Source organism: Chionomys nivalis, chromosome 2 (genome assembly GCF_950005125.1).
Source record: "Chionomys nivalis chromosome 2, mChiNiv1.1, whole genome shotgun sequence".
In the NCBI taxonomy this organism is placed as follows: domain Eukaryota; kingdom Metazoa; phylum Chordata; class Mammalia; order Rodentia; family Cricetidae; genus Chionomys; species Chionomys nivalis.
This window is the reverse complement of record NC_080087.1, coordinates 94917418-94937185: the sequence shown is the minus strand read 5'-3', so window position 1 is coordinate 94937185 and position 19768 is coordinate 94917418. Positions and strand designations below refer to the sequence as shown.

General features: G+C 44.5%; 1 protein-coding gene across 2 annotated transcripts in view; it reads right to left on the bottom strand.

The window, feature by feature from the left end:
- Positions 1 to 18621, bottom strand: part of Efna5 (ephrin A5) — a 280036-nt gene extending 261415 nt beyond the window's left edge. For both annotated transcript variants that reach the window (XM_057763288.1, XM_057763289.1), the window contains exon 1: positions 16785 to 18621. In XM_057763288.1, coding sequence (XP_057619271.1) covers positions 16785 to 16909 — 125 coding nt within the window. In that variant the 5' untranslated portion in view covers positions 16910 to 18621. The remainder of the gene's footprint in view (positions 1 to 16784) is intronic.
- Positions 18622 to 19768: the final 1147 nt, after the last annotated feature.

Sequence of the window (19768 nt, the reverse complement as noted above, 5' to 3'; positions counted from 1 at the left end):
TTGTAGACCAGGCTGGTCTCGAACTCACAGAGATCTGCCTGCCTCTGCCTCCCAAGTGCTGGGATTAAAGGCGTGCGCCACCACCGCCCGGCTCATAAAACTTCTAGAAAGACAGAGACAGATCCAAACAGTTCAATGATAAAAACAAGAGGACCTGAAACTGGCCAGAGTTATCATTTATGACTTTTTTTTTTATTAAAGGGGCAAGTCATCATCTTCCAAATGCTAAACATGTAAACACTGTGACACAATTTAGCTTTTGCAAATACAAAGCAAGTCATTCAAACCATTCTTCCCTCCAAAATGTATGAACAGAGCATGCAACAGAATTGCCTATCCTGTTACAATGCACTCAAGTCATGAGCTGCACTGGCTACAGTCTTTACACCATTTCCTGTATTAGTAAAATGCAAACAATTAAAATGTAATTCAACCCAATTGTTTCAACATGGAAAGCAATTGTTACACACTGGATTGGATCGACAACACACTCTCAGGGAAAGAAACTCCTGAGGAAGCCTGGTTCAAGTACTTTTCTGGCTGGTACTTTATAAAACTGATACCCAAGAATTTAAGAATTTATTTTTTAGTAACACAATGCCTGTCAATCAGTCAAACTTCTTTACTATTCTTTTACAAAGAAAATAAGCTTGGGAGGGGGGGTGGAGACGTAGAGAGATGGCTCAGCAGATAAGAATAGCTACCTCTCAGGGGGTTCAGACTCCAGTTCCCAGCATCTACCTCAGACAGCTAAAAACCACCTGTACCTCCAGCTTCAGGGGTTCTGACACCCTCTTCTGGTCTTTGCCGGGATTCACACATATGTGTGCATATAAACACACAGACATGCACACATACACATGAATAAAAATAAATAAATCTTTTTTTTTTGAAAGAGAGAGAGAGAGAGAGAGAGAGAGAGAGAGAGAGAGAGAGAGAGAGAGAGAGAGAGGAGAAGCTTTGGATGGAGGCCACTGCAGCCACGCCACAGAATAAGGAAAATTATACAAACTGAAAGTTGTGGAAAGCCGGTTTTCATGGCAAACTTTAACTTCCAGTTTAAGAAGCTAAAGCTTTGGTATGTGATGCTAAAAGAACAAATATAAGTAAGCCCAATGGTCCCCTGGACATACAATTTTAAATATTAAAGCGCTTGCTTCCAAGGGAAGTTTGTTCTGCCATATTAGCATGGCTCACTCACACAACCTCAGTGCTCCCAATGAAGAGCTCAACCGGCCTATTAGTGCTGGCCAAGCAGCACTAAGTGTCTGGGTGCTGCACACATGAATCACTGGTCATTTCCCTTCTATAGCATGTTTCTCTCTTTGGGGGGAGGGATATAATTAAGAGTAAAAGGATGTTCTCAAATAATGACGTAAGGACATGAATGCTATTTCAGAACAAATGGTGAGCTCATTTGCTATTCACCTAACTAACTATAAACATACGAAGTAAAATCTGCTTCGAATAATTCCCAGACAGCTCTCCAAGGAAGCCGTCCTTTGGCAGTGATGTAACTCGGGTTTCACTGAAAGAAGTATGTGCTCCTTGACAAATTCAGCTGGATGCTATGATCTGTCTGTACTCCTCCCATTAATGTCTGCATAATTAATATGAAGTAAGCTCTAAGGCCATCAGGAGCAAGACTTCTGAAGCAGACAGGCATCAAGAGACTTACTGCCAGAGCCCAGAGCAGTGGGGCATAGATTCAGAAAACTCCAAGATCTCAGGGCCAGCCTGGTTGCCTGCAAAGAACAGCCTTAGACAGAAATTGATTTGTTTCAGCAAGCTCCTCACTGGAAATACAAGCATTCTCCAGGAGGGTGTCGGTATTCATTAATTTCTCCTTTGAGAAAGAGATATCTCATTACACCTATGAAGACCAAAGCAGAGAACACAATATAGACAACAAACCAAGAGAAAACAGGACATCAAAATAAACGACCAAATTGAAAAAAGAGATCCAGAACCCATCTCCGAGAAAGGTCTTGCCGACATGCCCTAAGTACCACTTTCCCCCACATTTCTCCTTTAGTGGGAATCAAACCATAAATTGTAATGAGACCTTCTTCAAAACAAAAACTAGATAAAACAAAGAAAAAAACGCAATGCAAGTGCAAAATTCATAGCTCTCAGATACAACAGCACACACTGATAAATTCGTCTTTTAAAACGTTAACTCTCCCGAGATGCTTTGAAAAGAAGATTTTATTTCTGAGAACCGAGTTTCTCCTTTGCAGTTTTTGTTTTATGGTGCTTGCCTGTGTTGAGACAGAGTGGTACTATAGAGCACAGGCTGACTTTGAACTCACCACTTCTGCCTCGGCCTCCCAAGTGCTGGGTCGACAGGCCTGAGCCACCCTCCCCACTTGAAGAACATTTTCATCTGCAATCTATAAGGACATGTTGGGTTTTATAGAGTGAGAGTCACCTGTGTGACATAAACGTGTCCCCTTGAACTCTGACCCTTATGTTCCCTGGCCTTGGAAGAGGTGTCTGAGTGAGTCTACACGCCAGGCTAAGTGCTAAAAAGAGGAACGCAGGTTCAGGGAGACTGGGCTCCTGCTCGGTTAAGGTCATGTAGGCTGTGCACTAGTGCTGATGTCCTCTATTCACCTTATCAAACAGTTCTATAGCAATTTTAGGCTCTCCTATATACATTTCCCTTTAAATTTTCACAGAAGGAAGATATTATTTAATCGCACTTATTTATTTATTGGGATGGGGTTCATACATGGCACTAATGAAGAGAACTTCTAATTCAACCAGCAATAAAATTTAACTAGATCTAAAATTTAACCAAAAAAAATGCTAAAAGATGATTGGCAAATTCGATTTGATATGATCTTGGCTTTCTTTCTTATTTATTTGAGGTGTAAGAGTTGTTTCCCGCATGTAGTATGTGAACCACGTGAGTGCTTGGCACCCACAGAGGTCAGAAGAGGGCATCAGATCTCTGGACCTAGACTTACGGATGGCTGTGAGCTGCCATGTGAGTGCTGGGAACTGAACCGGGTCCACTATAAGAGCAGCAAATGCTCTTAACCACTGAGTCATCTCTCTGGCCCCTAGATATGTTTTTAAATATCTTGTGTGCTAAGCATTGTGCCTCCATAATGCTCAAAAAAAAATTGTGATTACAAAACTCAAATTTAAAAAACAGATGAATTTAATTTTTTTCCTCCTTAATGTTACGGAAACAATTGACATATATATATCAGGGGTTGCCTAAAAACTCAATTACAGTCTATTAATCTGACAAAAAAAGTACCTTTAATAACCGTAAGATGCATTTTTCAATATTTACTATATTTATCTTCTGTTTTGTAAAAAATGGGGGTACAAAGTCAGGTCTTAGTGATGCACGCCTTTAATCCCAGCCCTCGGAAGGCAGAGGAGGATGGATCTCTGAGTTTGAGGCCAACCTGGTCTACAGAGCAAGTTCGAGGATAGGCAGGGGTGTTAAGTAGAGAAACCCTGCCCCAAAAATTTAAAAAGAAAAAATGTAAAGGGGGGGATGACAAAACACTAGTTAGAATTACTGACCATCGTCTACTTTACTCTAAGCCTGCTCTTGACCATAAGTCACAGGTCCATGATCCTATGTTGACTGAAGACATTCCCTTGGAGATATTCAAATGAGTTCACTTTAATCAGTCAATACAGCCGATTCCTAAATTTAAAGTCTTCTAAGTACATAGCACGCTTCCCTTCTAAGAGCCACTTCAGCTCACACACAGTCGCAGGAGCGCCGGAAAAATTCTTTAATCTAGGAGAATTGTAAACTGTAGAAACAGGGAAAGGGCCCCTCAACGTTCCTATTGAGAAGCATCCTCCTTTATGCCAGGGGAAGCACCCACCCACGCTTACAAGTGAACAAACAACCCTATACCGAATCGCTATTCTTAATAATGTTCATTGTTCTTACCAACTGCTGCCCAGAATTTTAATTAAATACATTATATCAAGAATTTAACAAGGGGGATGTTTGCTTCTGCTTTATAATTAACCACAAAAAGTGTTGGCAAACACTTTTATAAAATAAGAGCAAGCCAGGAGATGCGCTCCTTTATCCCAGCACTCGGGAGGCAGAGGCAGGCTGGTCTCTGTGAGTTCAAGGCCAGCCTGGTCTATACAGTGAATTCTAGGCTAGGCAGAGCTGCAAAGCAAGACCGTCTCTACAACAACAACAACAATAAAAATAGTTATTATAATTATAATATTTTTTAAAAATAAAAGCACAGCTAAGTAGAATGCTCACCATCGTCTTGGTTTTCCTTCCTACGGACCTGAGAGAGACAGCAGATTTTATCTTTCTTTCTACATCAGCATCAAGTCTACTGAATGATGCTTTCAGAGATGTAGGGTTCACTTAGGTCGGTGGTACTGGATTCACCGCGACAGAATAAGGACAGAAACGATAAACAAAAGAAGGCAGAGTGACCAAAGTCTAGCCAGCCCTGTGGCTACCTGTTGATGAAATCATCACACATGCTTGGCGACAGAAGAAACTGAGGCCTTCGCTGTGACAGGACACAGAAATCTATCTATAGACTCTGTAGGGGCAGCTGCTCACTGAGGACACTGGCACCACAGAAATTTAGAGCAGGAAGGATCTTCCCCCAGTAGGTAAAGCTCTGCTGGAAGTGTAGGCTCCCGAAAGCCACCCACAGGACAGAAAAACTGTCAACAGGCATCTTCTGTGCAAATATAAAATAAACATTCTGGACTCATTTGACCGCATGGAGTTAAATTAGAAAGTGTTAAAAGTCTGGTTTCGAGGTGTCATCCTGGAACTGCCACTTACAGTGCCTTCGGGGAAGGTTTGCATGTAAATTCCCTAAAAATTCATAGCAAGGTTCTCATCAAACTTCTTGGGCCAAGACAACATTTCCACTGCAGTAGGATTTGTCTCCAGAGCGGACTTATAACCAAATCCCCAGCCTTCACCTTGTTAATGGTACATTTTCAATGAAGCATAAACCTCAATGTACGATTTTATTTTATATGTCTGCAATTTGGCGGAAATGGCTAGAAATGAAGACTGCTGGGCCTTTTAGGCCTTTTAAATGGTGAATAATTTCACTCATGCAAATAGGAAACCATTTTAGAAACCACAGAGATGGTTTCCACAGGAGGCCCAGGCAAACACCACCCGGAGTCCTTAGCCAGAGAGAATCAACCTCTTCCACTGAATATTCACGGGACACCCAAGCCCAAATTAGTTCCCAGTCAAAGGTCTCGGCATCACTGGACATGACGACACTCTCCCCTGGTACCTTGTCAGAAATGTGAGAGACTGGGTCTCTACCTAGGTCTACTAAATTAAAATCTACCTTTCAGCAAGATTCCCCAAGGCCTTCAAGTGCACCCTACGGGAAGATAAAGGGACCTAGAAAGCACTGAATGTATGTTTCCTGGTGGCTGGCATGTTGTCTACAATACTCTATTGCCAGCTCTGAGAACCAAAACTGGTCCACAGGAGACACTTTACAGGCTCCTACCAAGTGAAATGACATGAAGATTTCTTCTTTTTCTTCTTATTTTCTACTCTGTCCGGTCATTAGAGCCACAAAATTCTTAACTCTGAACCAAACCCTTGAATTCCTTACGGGCACAGACACCGCCTGCCTTCTCTCTGAGTCTTCGTTATGCCTCTCGGTGTTTTACACACGGTCTCACTCAATAAATATTTTATCAATCATAACTTCTAAGTATCCAACACATGAATATATTATTACTAATAGAATATACCTACAACGTCCCTTTAATGTGAACTCTTTTTTTGAGATATGTTTGAATCAATACAAAATTCCTGAATTCCCCTATTTGAATCTGGTATGAGACACAAGAAATGCATTCTCTTCAAACAGAGAGAATTCACCCAAAGAAAGAAAAGTGTTCATGTAAAGCATTTCTAGAAGACGCAGTGACTCTGGGCAGGATACTCCACACAAGCTGGTTCCGAAACATCCTGCTACTTAATAACTCAAAGGCTTGTGAGCAAACATACCAAAGCTGTTGAGGGTTGAAAAAAAAAGCACTATTTCTTGTTCTGTTTCCTTTCTTAAATACATCAAAACAGTGACCAGGACAGTGACACAGCACCGAAGAACTCTGTAGAATAAACTGATCGTCCTGAAAGTGACACACATTTAGGTAAGGAACTATCAATTTTCAAGAAGCAATTGTAAGGAATAATCAGATAATTAACAACATGTGTGCATTGATTACAAGACCATGCCCAAATAATATCTAAATTAATGAGATACTCAGAGGCATAAATTGACTGATTCCATCCATATTATGAAGAAAAGGCACTAAAGTAGGGGGGCTCTCCCCATCAAAGAACTGTGTTCTTAAACCTAATTAGCTGAGCTGGACAGCTTATGTATATTTTGTTGCCAATGGTTCATTTAGATTCAGAAAACATATAGATTAAAAATGAACCAGAAGGTATGTCTGACCTTATGTGTATACATATGGAGTACACACTCACACACACACACGCACACACACACACACACACACACCATGTTGTTGTCTTCCCAAGAGGACAGTCAATAGTGGTGATAGCTGAGTGTGTAATTAGTTCTCATTGTTCCCCTGACAGCTATAGTTCAACACAAGACCTTTTCCTTTTTGTGTTGTAAATGCTATGGAAAAAAATACATTAATAACAGGCATTTAATTATGGGCCCAGCAACCATAGAGGAAACATGGCCAGAAAAAAAGTAAAGTCTGCCTACAAACACATTTTAATTTGTGGGGGAAGGGAGTCTGTTTCCCCAGTTAGAAGAATCTCCAAATATTGATGACTGGCATAAAATGAGGGTGAAAGTTTCAAAATAACACCCAAGTCTCTGGACAATAAAACATGTATAAGTGTTACACCAGAACTAAAACCAAGAGTAGTATGATGCTTACACTAAAATATTAATAAGAATAAAGGCATTGCTTATTAATAAGGGAAATACTCTTTAGACTAGCTTTATGTTTTCGATAACAGCTGGGAAGAATACAGAGATTCCGTTTTAAGTTATGGTTTTCTGTCTTGCTTTTCACAGAATTAAAAAAAATTCGATTTGCATCTTCTATCTGGGTGCTACACTTCCTAAGGCTTACTTCAATTTCTTTTATACAGTATTTAAAAGGAAGCGTCCCCAAGTTGCTGCCAGGGTGGACATGAGATCTGCCACCGAGGTCCTTTCTCGTCTGATTAATTAGTAACTGGGAGACACGTTTTGGCAGCTTTCATTTCCCTATTATTTTCCCTCGTTTGACACAAAACCCTGTCAGAAGCACGACTATTTGAACTGCACCCCTCTTTAGTGCTGGGTCACTAAATGCTAATCAATGGAGCCCCTGCCAAAAAAACTACAGAAATAGGCATAAAAGTTTATTGAGGCAGTAACAGTAAACAAATATATGAAGAAAACACAGGATGCCACAGTATCTAAAACAGTAATGGTCTGCCTGAACCCAAAGGTTACTGGCAAGATTGCAGACCTGGAACGAAAAGAAAAGGCCTTTAACAAAGCCACTTCTTTCAGCTATTTTTTTTTTTTTTAAATAAAGCAGGCAAGTGCTTTGTCCCAGCAGAAAGGTACCTCTGAGCCTCCCTCATCCTTCTGCGTTATTCTAACTGGATGAGTAAAATTATCTGGAAGCAAAGATTTACAGCAACCACACCGACGGAGACCACATCCAGAAGACAGCAGAGCTCTGAGCCCGAGAAGCGTTTCTCCTAAAGGATGCGGGTGAGGCTCTTCCGAAGCTGGGAAGCCTAGTGAAGCCCTGCAAGGCTGCAAAGAACCACAGCATCGGCTGCAGGGACTCCATCTCAAAGTGTCAGTCACTTCAAACCGGTCCCCTGCTACGATGGTGGCTCAGGACACTTATGTGCCAGGGCAGTGGCCATGCTGTGCGAGTCAGAGGTCACTGCTTCCACATTCCCACATCTGTCTGAATCTTCTTGCACTGAAACAATAGAAGGGGGCCGGGGTCCATTTGCTCACACTTTGTTTAACCTAATTGTTAAATACAAAAGACAATTTCCCCATATTGAGAGTTGCCTTAACCTTTCTTTCCATTCTCAGTTGTCTAGATTAAATTAAACACTATAAAAACGTTATTCAGTAGGTTAAGTCTCCTATATATTAAGCTCAAAAAAAAAAAAAAAAAAAAAAACCAAGCAACAAAATCCCACTGACATCTCAGAAACATCATCTATCATGTCTTTCCCCCATCATCAAAACCTGGGTAACAATTTGTACTACAATTAATGACTTCACTAAAACCATAACTTAATTTTACTCAAACCACAAGACCACATTTCCTGCAGGAAACCCCTTTCATCGTGCGTGTTTTCAGAGTAAGAGGCAAGAGCTAATTGTTAATTACAGTTTTTAACCTATATAAATAAGTCACTAGTAAAACTTAAAATGGAAACTCTGACAGCTTGGAAACAGCATTAAAAACAAAGGTATTTGTTAGCTCATTTAAAGCTAAAAGGTCACTTTGAACACTCAGCTATTTTAATCTTCTCTACCAGCCTGTCAAAGGAAAGGAGATGATGGACCAGAGAGAAGCTTTCTGGTAAAAAAAAAAAAAAAAATCTCTTCCAACTCAGATCTTGACTTTAACCGTAAGATATCTATCTGTTCTTTAAGCGTGAGGCTTATTTGCCCACTTCACCCTGCGTCTAGAACCATGCAAGCGCCTCTTCTACTGGACTCTAGTGATCTGAAGCAGACCGAGGGCCCAGTTTAAACGAGACAGACTGAGTTGGGCTACTTTAGAAATTAATCTTCAGGAAGCTTTGCTTTTACCAAAATACAAGATAATGATGTTCCCAGACATCATCAAACAGATGTAGCAGCAAGAAGTGTAGGGTAAACTTTGGTAAAGTTTACGAGGCCACATGTTCTTCCAACTGTACCCAGAAATACAGAACAGACTCAGCCCATATGATCTCACAAGTTTCAGTAACAAATATGCTTGCCTCTAAAATAATTCTCTTTTAATACCCTCAAAAAAGTGTATTAGAGAAAGAGAGAAGAGAGAGAGAGAGAGAGAGAGAGAGAGAGAGAGAGAGAGAGAGAGAGAGAGAGAGAGGCTGTATTTCATGGGCACCTGGGCTCTGACATCACCTAATGCTTCTCAAAGCATACAAATGCTTTAATTTAGGAAGCATCCTCATTTCTACCCCTGCCTCTTACTGCATAAAGATACCTGGTAATGATCATCAATTATATGTGTTCCTGCTGGGGAGGGGGCACTGATGTCAGACAATAGGAAGAACTACTTAATTGGGTCAGCAAAAAGAAATCAGTAGAGCGGGTGGGGGTGCCAACATGTTGCCTTGAAATTAGCAGTGAATCGTAAGCTTCGAGAGAACAGCACATATGAAAATATGGTATAGCCTAGCATTTAACATTAAAATATGACACACCTCGGCTAAGCACATCAACACCACTTAAAACACCCTTTTGTTAACTCAATACAGGAAGACAGCATTTTCGTGACTTTGTAAATGAAGCTAGTGCTTTAACACAGAGTCCCACCAAAATGCTTACTTGGTGGTTTAGCCCGCTTCTACATCCATATTCATTTCCAGACAATCTTCATGAGAAAAATGAAATCGGTCTTAAAACAAGATGGCTGCTTTGAGAGGGGGGAAGAAAAGAAAATTGCTGGAAGTCAAACCCAGCTTTTCTAAACGCAGAAACAGGACTTTTGTCTTATTCTAATTTCTGTGTGTTCATAAACTTCTACCTGGGAACACAACGGTTCCACTGTACAGATCTTTGAAGGTATTAATAACAAAGCCAAGTCTCAAAATGGTCCAATCTTTGTGTGCACACAACACGACTGTCCAAGGCCTACACGCATGTGCATGGCGATCCCGGGGCATCACAGATGGGTAAGTTCTCGCTTCCGTTTCACACTAAATCATGATCCCTAGTCATGAAAATCAGGTCATTGGCTAAACCACAATAGGAATAATATCAACTTGCATCTCTTAAGAATCCTATATAAAAACACACAAGCAGTTCAACTGCATTTGTCCTCGTAGAGTTAAAGCATAGGAACCCAACTGTTCAGAATCTTTCCTAGAAATGCATTCGCCGACCTTCCCTGAAGTAAGGGCAGATTAATTTGATGACTTCCATATAAAAATTAAAAATATTTCCCTCCATCTTGAAATAACTTTTAAGTAGATTTTTTTTAAAAAAAAAAAATCCTATAAGCCTATTTTTATTCCTCCCTTGGGTGGAAAATAAGACCTGACAGTAACATTTTCTTCAACCTGTCAACTGTCAGTTGCATGAAGGATGTTTCTAAAGATGACAAAGGGTTAGTTTTCCTTATTGAAAATGATAGAATCCACCTGAGTGAGCCCTCGCGAGTGTGCTGCGGTCGCGCAGCAACTTGGTAACTTCAGGAGGAGTGTTCAATATCTTAGAGTAATGTTTGTTAAAACATACGGTTCACTGTTGGAAAACTAGATTCAGAAAGTTCAAAAATCAGGAGTTTGTATCTATGTAAATCGTCTATGGGCAAATGCTACATGGATTTCAAAAGCTCAGCAATACTCCTTTAGGGAATGCAGTAAGGACTACGGACCATCAAGAAGACCAAACTACATGGATTTCTCTTCACCAAGAAGTATGTATAGTCATTTTTGCACAGAAAGTTTATATTACTAATGTTTACTTTTAAACCAAGTGGTTCTGTGTCATGGTGCCGACTTGCTCGTGACTGACTACATTTTGAAAACATAAAAATGCAAACAAATTTAAGAGGGGGAAAAAAGCGGACTTCCTAGTGGTGAGTAATCTCCTATTCAGAAACACTGTAAGTTCACATTAATCACAAGAAACTTTTCTACAAAACATCTCAGGACATGGGTTGAAAAGCAGACCAACATATAAATGGAAGAGTATAAATCAGCCCCTTCAAAGAGACAGTAATTTATTGATGCTTGGCCAAGACCACTATGGTAAGACAAATTATTAAAAGTGAGCATTAATAACTCATTCCTCATACTCCTCTTTGAAGTTTTTATGCCTGAATATGAAGGTGTTATTTGTCACAACTGATCAAAACACAATTTTTCCCCTCTGTGTAGAAGACTTGTCTGAGTGAGTTGTCCTGGGTAAGGGGCAAGGACTGCCTTCCTCACTATGCTTAGGGGAACACAGGCTTCCTTTTCACTATGGATATTGTAGTTATGCTGTTATTTTAATAGTTTATATACTACTTGGGAGGAGAAAATCAATACCATGAACTGACTCAACACAGAGTGGCTCATTACTGATCATACCATACCTTTTAAAACCCTTCTAACGAAGGAGCTTTTTCAAAGCAGTCAGAAAAGGAATGGAGTATTTTTCAAAAATTAAGCAAATGACTTACGTTGAAAAATAGACTATGCAATGCACCAAATACTACTATATACATAAAATTGTTTTTTAAAACATATTCTTACGTTTTGTTCCTCTCTCCCTCCATCCTCTCTCTCTCTCTCTCTCTCTCTCTCTCTCTCTCTCTCTCTCTCTCTCAGATAAATTATTTTGGCATCTTCTTTTCCTAAGCTAGCAAAGCCCAGGACTCCTGAAGGACTAATTGTACGCATTCACTTTCTTGGCCCAGCGTGAGGCTGGTAGGATGCTCCTCTCATAGCAACAGGAGAGAAGGGAGGTGCCATCTTTATCTGTCCCTGTCCAACAGGAAGCCAGATCAGTGAGGAGATGGCCATGAAATGCCTGTTCAGAAAGGCATTTTGCAAGATTAAACAGCAGAAAACTCAGGAAGCGAATTTGCCCCCAAAAGCTAAGTGTTCCATCTAAACCTGCCCCTGTTGTCACAGGCAGAGAGCTCCAAAGCTATGGCGTATCAGGCACAGAATAAACCTGGCTAATACCTCTCAAGTCACACAGCGGAAGAAGGGAACTCCTCACAGCTGGCTCTGAGACCTTGGACTACTCAGTTCATTGATACTGGTTTCACACTGAAAAGGCTGAATGAGCCCGGACAGCAGTCTTGCACAGCACTGGTGTGTCAGTCACCCTAAAAGCAGACAGGATATGCTTTCTGCTAGCTCGCTATGACTGTAAAATAATGCACATCATGGCTGGAGAATAATAAACTCAGTGGCTAATCTTGCTCTGTAAAACTCCAGGAAAGGCAGGCCAAAAACTAAGACGAGGACTTCTGCAAATGTCTATATCTGAAGGAGAGAGGAAGGGAGGGTAGTGTAGACTGCAGATCTATAAATGGACACACATGAGGACATGAGATACCCATCTAATGTAGAGTACTTACGTAACTCTGGTATAAATATCAAAATGATAAAATTATCCCAATACAGCTAATAAAATGATACATTACATGGCACTGAAACTCAGAGTTTGACTTCGTATGATGCCATTTTTTAATGTGTTTTGAACATATAAAGACATCACTTTAAAATGTGAGACTTCAAGAAATAAAGGAATCCTTTACAGATTCAATCACAGACCCCACTGGAAACAAAGATGAATCTTCCCTCTCCCTTCACTCCTCGTGCCTAGATTTAAACGGTGATGATTTCATTTTTTTGTCAATGAAAAAAGCACAGTGCCAGGGTTCTGGCATACATGATCAAACTGACGATGGCTCAGATGCTTTTAAAATGAACCACCGAATTTGGAAAGACAAATACCCAAGGGAATATTCTTAGAAAAATATTAGCACTTCTCCCTCCTTAGCTGTGTGCATGGGTCCCTCAGCTTCAGAAACACTCAGGGCTGCTAGCCCACAACTCCGATCACTTTCAGAACTCCAGATGAAAACACAACCAAACAACGCAAGTGAGCTACTGCTCGTAGGAGACAAGTTTGTAGCTCCTACAGAAATGGAAGAAACTACAGAAATGAAAGAATGCAAAGGAAAAAGGAAAGAAAACTAGATTGGGCTTAGTAAAACCTTCCCGCTTAACAGAAGAGAATAAACTCTTAAACTGATAATATTCATACCTTAGCAGAAGCAAAACACAGATTGAGGAGAGCTGTATCCTTATATTTGCAACTGTCTTTTTTTTTTTTAACTCCCTTACCTACAATACAAATCAGAACACATATTTAATGACTCCAGCACCACTTTGGCAAATAGAGAAACTGAGGAGCAATGTTCACTATACACACGGCGTTTAAAAGAATAGTTGTTGCAAGCTTTGAACTGTTTACAGCAATCTTCAGGTTAATGGACATGTTCTTAATATTAAGTCGTGTCTATTTGTATAAGCATAGCTACCAAGGGGGGCGATGCAAATAAAGTTTTATTATTGTAAGTTATCTTTAAAAGTTCCTTAAAATCTTTCTGCGGTTTTAAGTTAAAGCAAATAGGTATACTCTCTTTGAGTTAGATTTTTCATTGGGCAAATCACTTCTTTACAGTCCAGCTAGAATGCACTTTAATAGTAAAGAGGTAAAACTCCAGCAAGGCTTCACAATTGAGAAACGTGAAGGATGCAGTTAGGCAAACGTGATATAGTACTTCTATTCAGACTGATATTTCTCAGTTGCTATTTCACAGATTTGTGCCAATTTGATGCATAAAATCAATTGGGTTCACTGCCTAATAAATACTGGCAACTAAAAAGTTAGCAACATTTAAAAGCTGAATATCCATTTCCCAGAAGTGACCAGCACGGAGATGAGCTCTAGCTGTAGATCTATGCTGACAGGACATGAATTTATATTTTCCTATAATCAATGCAAAGTCAGGAAAGATACTCCATAAGGTAGACAAAATTCTATGTGCCTCAGAAGTTACTTCAAGTAATGTTACAGAGTGAGCTGCCTAATGCTTATGACCAAGATATATTTAATTTTATTTCAACCTAAATAAACACAGTTTCAAGCAGAATCTAACAGAAGTTAAAATATATTTACTTTGTTTACAGAAACTATTCATTCTTATCAGTTTAATGTGTTCACTGAACTTTTAAGTTAAAATAGAATTTAAATTGCAAGTAATATAGTCTACTTATTTTTCCAAAGGCTGAAGTCTGTTTATTGCTTTACTGATCCAGCAAAATCTTGACTCATCTAGAGAAGACCAAAAGTCGGGGCTAACTTACTTTACAAAATCATAATGTATATGAAAAGGAAATACACAACATTCAATTTGTAATACTGAATAAATCCATACAGATTCTATGACATGTTTTCTATCCCTGTGACAAAGAATTGGTTTTTACTTTGAAATTACTTCTTTTTCATTTGCCCCCTTGGGTTACAGCAAACTGACTTTTCCTAATGTATAAAAAGTACATTTCATTCCATAAAGCTGAATTAAAACTACCTACAACTACCTATCTTTAAAGTAAGTTTTAATTTAACAACATACCACAATAATGCCTCCATATATCCCTAAGACTATTAAACGTTGGATCTGAGAAAGGTCCCTGACTCTTTTTTGGAATGTCATCAAACTGCTAATAATCAAATAAGGAGACATTTCCCGCAGTGTTAAAATTAGCATGCTAGTTTAAGATCTACTCCTGGTATTAAAAAAAAAAAAAAAAAAAAAGTCTACAGATTCTAACTTAGAGCAGGTTCAAAGCCACCGTGGTATACTGAGAGTTTTCTTTAGGCAGACCAAATTTATTTAAAAAAAAAAAAAAAAACATGACCTATGACAAAAATCAATTTGCTAATCTCAAACTAAACAACGATATCAAAAGACTAAAACCGAGATAAAATGTCCTGCAACTTACTGAGCCTAACTTGACAGGTGTGGGGGGTGGTAGATCAGACATTTTGATGCTTCCTTCTGCTAAAATCCAGGGCAAACTGGAATACCCACCTTTCTAATGAATGAATATCAGGGCAAAAATATCTCACTGATTTTTTAAGTGACAAACAAGAGACAACTGTCTCAAATTCAAATAACTGACTCTACTGGATAAAGCACTTAAGTTTAAAAATACAAGCTGTTGTTCCATACACGCTTCCCAATGAAGTCCAGAGAGGACTACGCCAAGCAACGTAATTAGACTCTAGATTTGCTTTTAACACCATCGTAACTGGAAAGCTTGCTCTATTTGTCTTGTCGGCTTTAATAAAAGGCATATTCTTCAGCAGAGTCGTCTCTTTCTCTTTTCCTAATAGTAGTTAGCGGCATGTCAAAGAGGAAATAGTTTCCCATTCTAATTCCCAGCCCCATAACACCCTTTTTATTAAAAACGCAAACTTTCAGGGTTGTCTCCACTTGTGCTAGGTAGGCACTTAGGACTTAAGGCTACCTGGGTGTGACTGGGCTGAAGGAACAGGGCGGGGCGGATTCTCCCTAGGCTGGGCAACCCTTAGAGCGTTCCTGGAGAAATCGGCTCTTCATCCCAGCTGACCCCAGTCAAGCTGGGAATCCTCGCGAATTCACACGGAGGGCAAGCTGGAGGCGCTAGAAAGGGCTGGTGGGAAACTGGATTGGAGGTGTCCGCCGGCCCCCTAGTCCAGAGCAGTAGATGCGCCACAACCACAGGCTCAGCCCTCGGCCTCCCGCCTCTTTTCTCGCAACTTCCACTTCGGCTCAGAGAAAAACCTGTGATCCTAGGTACAAGCGATACTGCTTCCCTCCCAGGACAACACCAGCACCAGCCCACAGCTGGAAGCTGAGCGAAGTGGGCCCAGCGGGCCCGATTGCTGGTCCAGATCCGGGAGAAAGTACGGTCTGGAAATGCTCCGGACCCGAAAGGGTCTGCCTGGTGCTGGAGACGACCCTCCTCCCCTCTCCAGGGTCCAGAAACGCAGGGTGGCTGCGGCTGGCTGGGGCCCAGCACGTGCGCTGGGGCAGTCCCCGGAACCCGCCTCCAGCCTCCCGCGTAGCCCGCGGGCTTCGGGGTCGCGGGCACTCAGTTCCAGGTAACCGCGCGTCCCTCCAGCTGCGCAGCGCCAGGCCCTGGGGCGAAGGCTCCCACCTTCCGGCTCGCCAACTCCGGCAGCTCGCTCTGCACTCGTGACGTAACCCGGCATTCGATCAAACTTTCTGGCACCTTAAGCCCACTGGGGGAAAGGAGGGTGCCCGAGCTAGGAGAATCCTTTCCACCGCCAAGCGCGCTGGGCCTTAGACCGACTCGGGTTGTGGGGGGTCACCGAACAGTTTTCTCTCAGTTAAAAAGAACATTAAAACCTAAAGCTTCCGCTTTCCATCAACACACGACCCCCCCCCCCCCACTTCGCTTCCCCTAACCGTGCGCTCTGGGCGCGCACAGGGGGAAAAGAAGGAATTATGTTTAAATTACAAACAAACAAACAAAAAAATCACTTTGATGTTTAGCTGGTTCCCCGGGCCCAGTCTTGTACCCCCAGGCTCCAGGAGCAAACTATCGCCGATACGCACCCAGAGCTTTTCCCAGACCCATTGCCCTAAGCCGGGATCCGGAGGTGCAAGCCAGTCTCCCCGGCTTGCAAGCGAAGTCGCTGGTCCCCGGCTCCCGCCCATTTTCGTGCCTTTCCCCGCACCCCCTCGGAGGCAGCGGCTCCGCTCAGCCCAGGAGATTCTAAGCAGCAGCCAGCCGGTCCTGCGGCCGTAGCTTAACAAAGAGCGGCGCGGAGCGAGCGCTTCCCGCCGGCGCCCGGCAGCCAGCAGCGACAGGCGACGCAGGCAGGCTCCTAGGGCGCGCGCTGCCTGCGGCTGGTGCGCGCCGCTCCCGGCCACCGCTGCTCCCCGCTCCCCGCTCCCGGCCCAGGCCCGCGGAGCCCGAGCTCTCGGCGCCCCCACCCCGGCCACCTTACCTGGGGTTGCTGCTGTTCCAGTAGACAGCGTAGCGGTCGGCGACGACTTTGGAACCCGGGTCCTGGCTGAACACACACATCCAGAGCACCAGAAACAGCAGCGTCAACATCTCCACGTGCAACATCACGCCTGACCAGCGGCGGAGCCCCCGACGCGCCACTCCGGGGAGAGAGCGGGGATCCAGAGGGAGGGAGGAAGAGGGGTAGAAAGAAGAGACCAGACCGGACGCCAAATAAATATGAATAAATAAAATGATGGGGCTAGAGAAGCGCGGCGAGCGCGGGAGGAGGAGGGCGAGAAGAAAAGAAGGCAGTGGGTTGCGGCGGGAGGGGGGACAAACTCGCACCCCCCCTGAAGGGCTCGGGAGGGGAGAAGAATCACAAGACGGAGAGACGCGTGCGTGTGTGCGGCGGCGAGGGCGGGGGAAGGGGTGCAGAGCTGTGTCTCGGGCGGCGGCTGCAGGCCGGTCACCCCGGGAGAGGGAGGTGCGTGCGGGGCCGGGCGGCGGCAGCGCGGGTCAGGGCAGGCGGCGGCGCACGCTGCACAGTCACCGGGAGTTGAGCGCCGCGGCCTCGGGGAGACATACACCGGCCCGCCGGGCCCGGCTCAGCGTCGGCGCCGCGGTCTACGCAGGGTTCCTCCGCTGCCCTGGGCCCTCGCTGTGCGCCCCGCTTTGCTCCAAGTTACTTTGGCGGACGGAGAGAAACTGCGGGAGGAGGGCGCTGTGTGGACGAGGGCGGTGCGGGGGGGGGCAGGGTGGAGGGGGGGTTCTTCACGCTTGTGGCCCCAGGAGTCTGGACGCTGCCCGGAGCTTCCCTCTCTGTCTTGGCCCGGCGACCCCCGCAAGGCTCGCTGGAGTCCTAGGTACTGCGGTACCCGGAGGTGCGCAGAGAAGGGTGGGGATCCGGATCCGCAAGCCCGGCTCCGTCGGCGTCCGGGAAGAGCCTAAAGCCGCAGCTGCTCAGGCGAGGAGAGGAAGAGCGGGCTTGCCTCGAAAAACCTCAAAGAAAAGTTTGGCTCTCCTCGTCTTCCAGCAGGTCCCCAGAGGAGTCCGACCGCAGAGGCAAAGAGAGATGGCACCCCCGGGCGCTGGCTGAGTCGGGAATTTCTCCGGCTTGCTTTTCTTGGCCGGCTGTGGGTGCAGCCGTGAATGAAGAGCAGAGGTTGTGAACCAGCCAGGCGGGGCTGGGATGCCCAGACCTGCAGGGCGACACCAACCCAACTGCTATGCTGGAAAGCGGGAGGGGAAACAATCACTTTCCAACCGAGCCCTCCGAGTCCGGGATGAGCTGATGTCAATCTCCGATCGCCTTCTGGGAGCGAGCCTGAGCTCCCCACACCGCGTGCCAAGAGCCCCGGGGTGAGCTCTCAAAAGTGTCCCTGTGACTCCGACCGGTCCGGCCCCAAACCCAGCAACTTGTAGAGATTCATCAATCAGTTTGCAACCGGGAAAAAAAAAAGAGAGAGAGGGAGCACGACACGAGCTGGTGGCACCTCCCCGGTGACTACATCAGAAAACCTTCCCCGATCTGAAGCTGCCTCCTCTTTCCCTCCTTAGGCACAGCAGTAACGAGAGGTGAAAGCCACTAACCGAATCTCCAAAGCCTCTGCCCAGGCGGGAAAATAAACTTGAGTGCAGCAGCGCGAGCAGCCTGGAGAGGTTGGAAGACTGGCGAGAAGTAGAAAGGGGTAAAAGTCAGTTTTGCAAAAGAGGAGGGAAAAAAAAGAGAGAGGGAGAAAAAAAATGCTTTATGGGGAAAAAAAAAATCTCCTCGGGCACGCCCCCTCGTTAATGACCTGCGTGTAAAGCCGACTGCCGCGGCGGCCCAAGCGGCAGCAGCCTCAGCACAACGCGAGGCCGCGCGCGTGAACGTGGGCGGGGGGGGGGCTCCGCCCGGGCGTGTTGCGCGGGGCGCTGGGTTGGCAGGCGGGCGAGCGCGGGTGTGAGCACCGGACCAAGCAGGGGGGTGGCGCCGCCAGTGCTGCCTCCTCCGCGGCCCAGGTCATGTGGGTTGCTTTTTTTTTTTCTAGTTCCCCCCTCCCTCCTTCCAAGCAGTTTACTTGCGACCTGGGGGGGGGGGGGAGGGAGGGAGAGGGTGATTGGAGTAACCAGTCAGGGAGAGGCCTGCTGTTTGCTTACAGATCGGGGTTTTTCCTCTCTCTTTTCTCTAACCGGATTGGTTTGCTCCCCGAGAAAAGAGGCGTTTTCCTAATCTCCTCCCTCCCCACGCCTCCACCCCCACCCCGCCCCACCTTCCTGAAACCTGACTAATTGAATTACTGAGAGTGCCCAGGCACCCTCTCCTTGGCCCAGCCCGGCTGCACGTGTAACCCTTTGGTTGCTGAAGTGCATCTTTTTACTTGGGAATGGGCTGAGGGGTGTCTTTCCATTGAAAAGAAACTGGCTCCCCACTCCAATAGGAGAGCCGAAAACTACCTCTGGGACTGCTCAGGTGACATGAAGTCTACACGGCCAGGCTGGAGGAGCCTTAAGTGAATTCGGGTTCGGAGAAACCTAAATTCGGTTCTGCCCGCCACACATTACCCGGCGCTGGGTCATCTGGAAATCTGAGCATCTCTCTCGTGCCTTTCAACGCCCTCTTCCTACCCGAGATTTACGGGCTTGGGGGCAGGAAATGGGACTTTTCTTTAACGTGATGCTCTGAAAGCGCGACTTGAAAAGACGGGGGTCGGGGTGGGATCTCAGTTTAAAGCGATTACAATTCAGAGCGAACCTTCACCTGGAAGGAGCTAATGCAGCGCGGGAGCCCCTCAGTACGTTCGTTACGCCTTTTCCATGCAGATCCTGGGGCTGGTTTGCTACACACACCCCACATAAATATCTTAAACTAAACTCCTTATGAGAAGAAAGGGAGGGAAATAGGAGGCAAGGAAACGCCTTTATTACTGAAAAAGGCTATGAATTTCTGGACTGTCTGGAGGTTGCTTCGGCCCGGTCTTTTGAGACCAGCCTAACTGAACC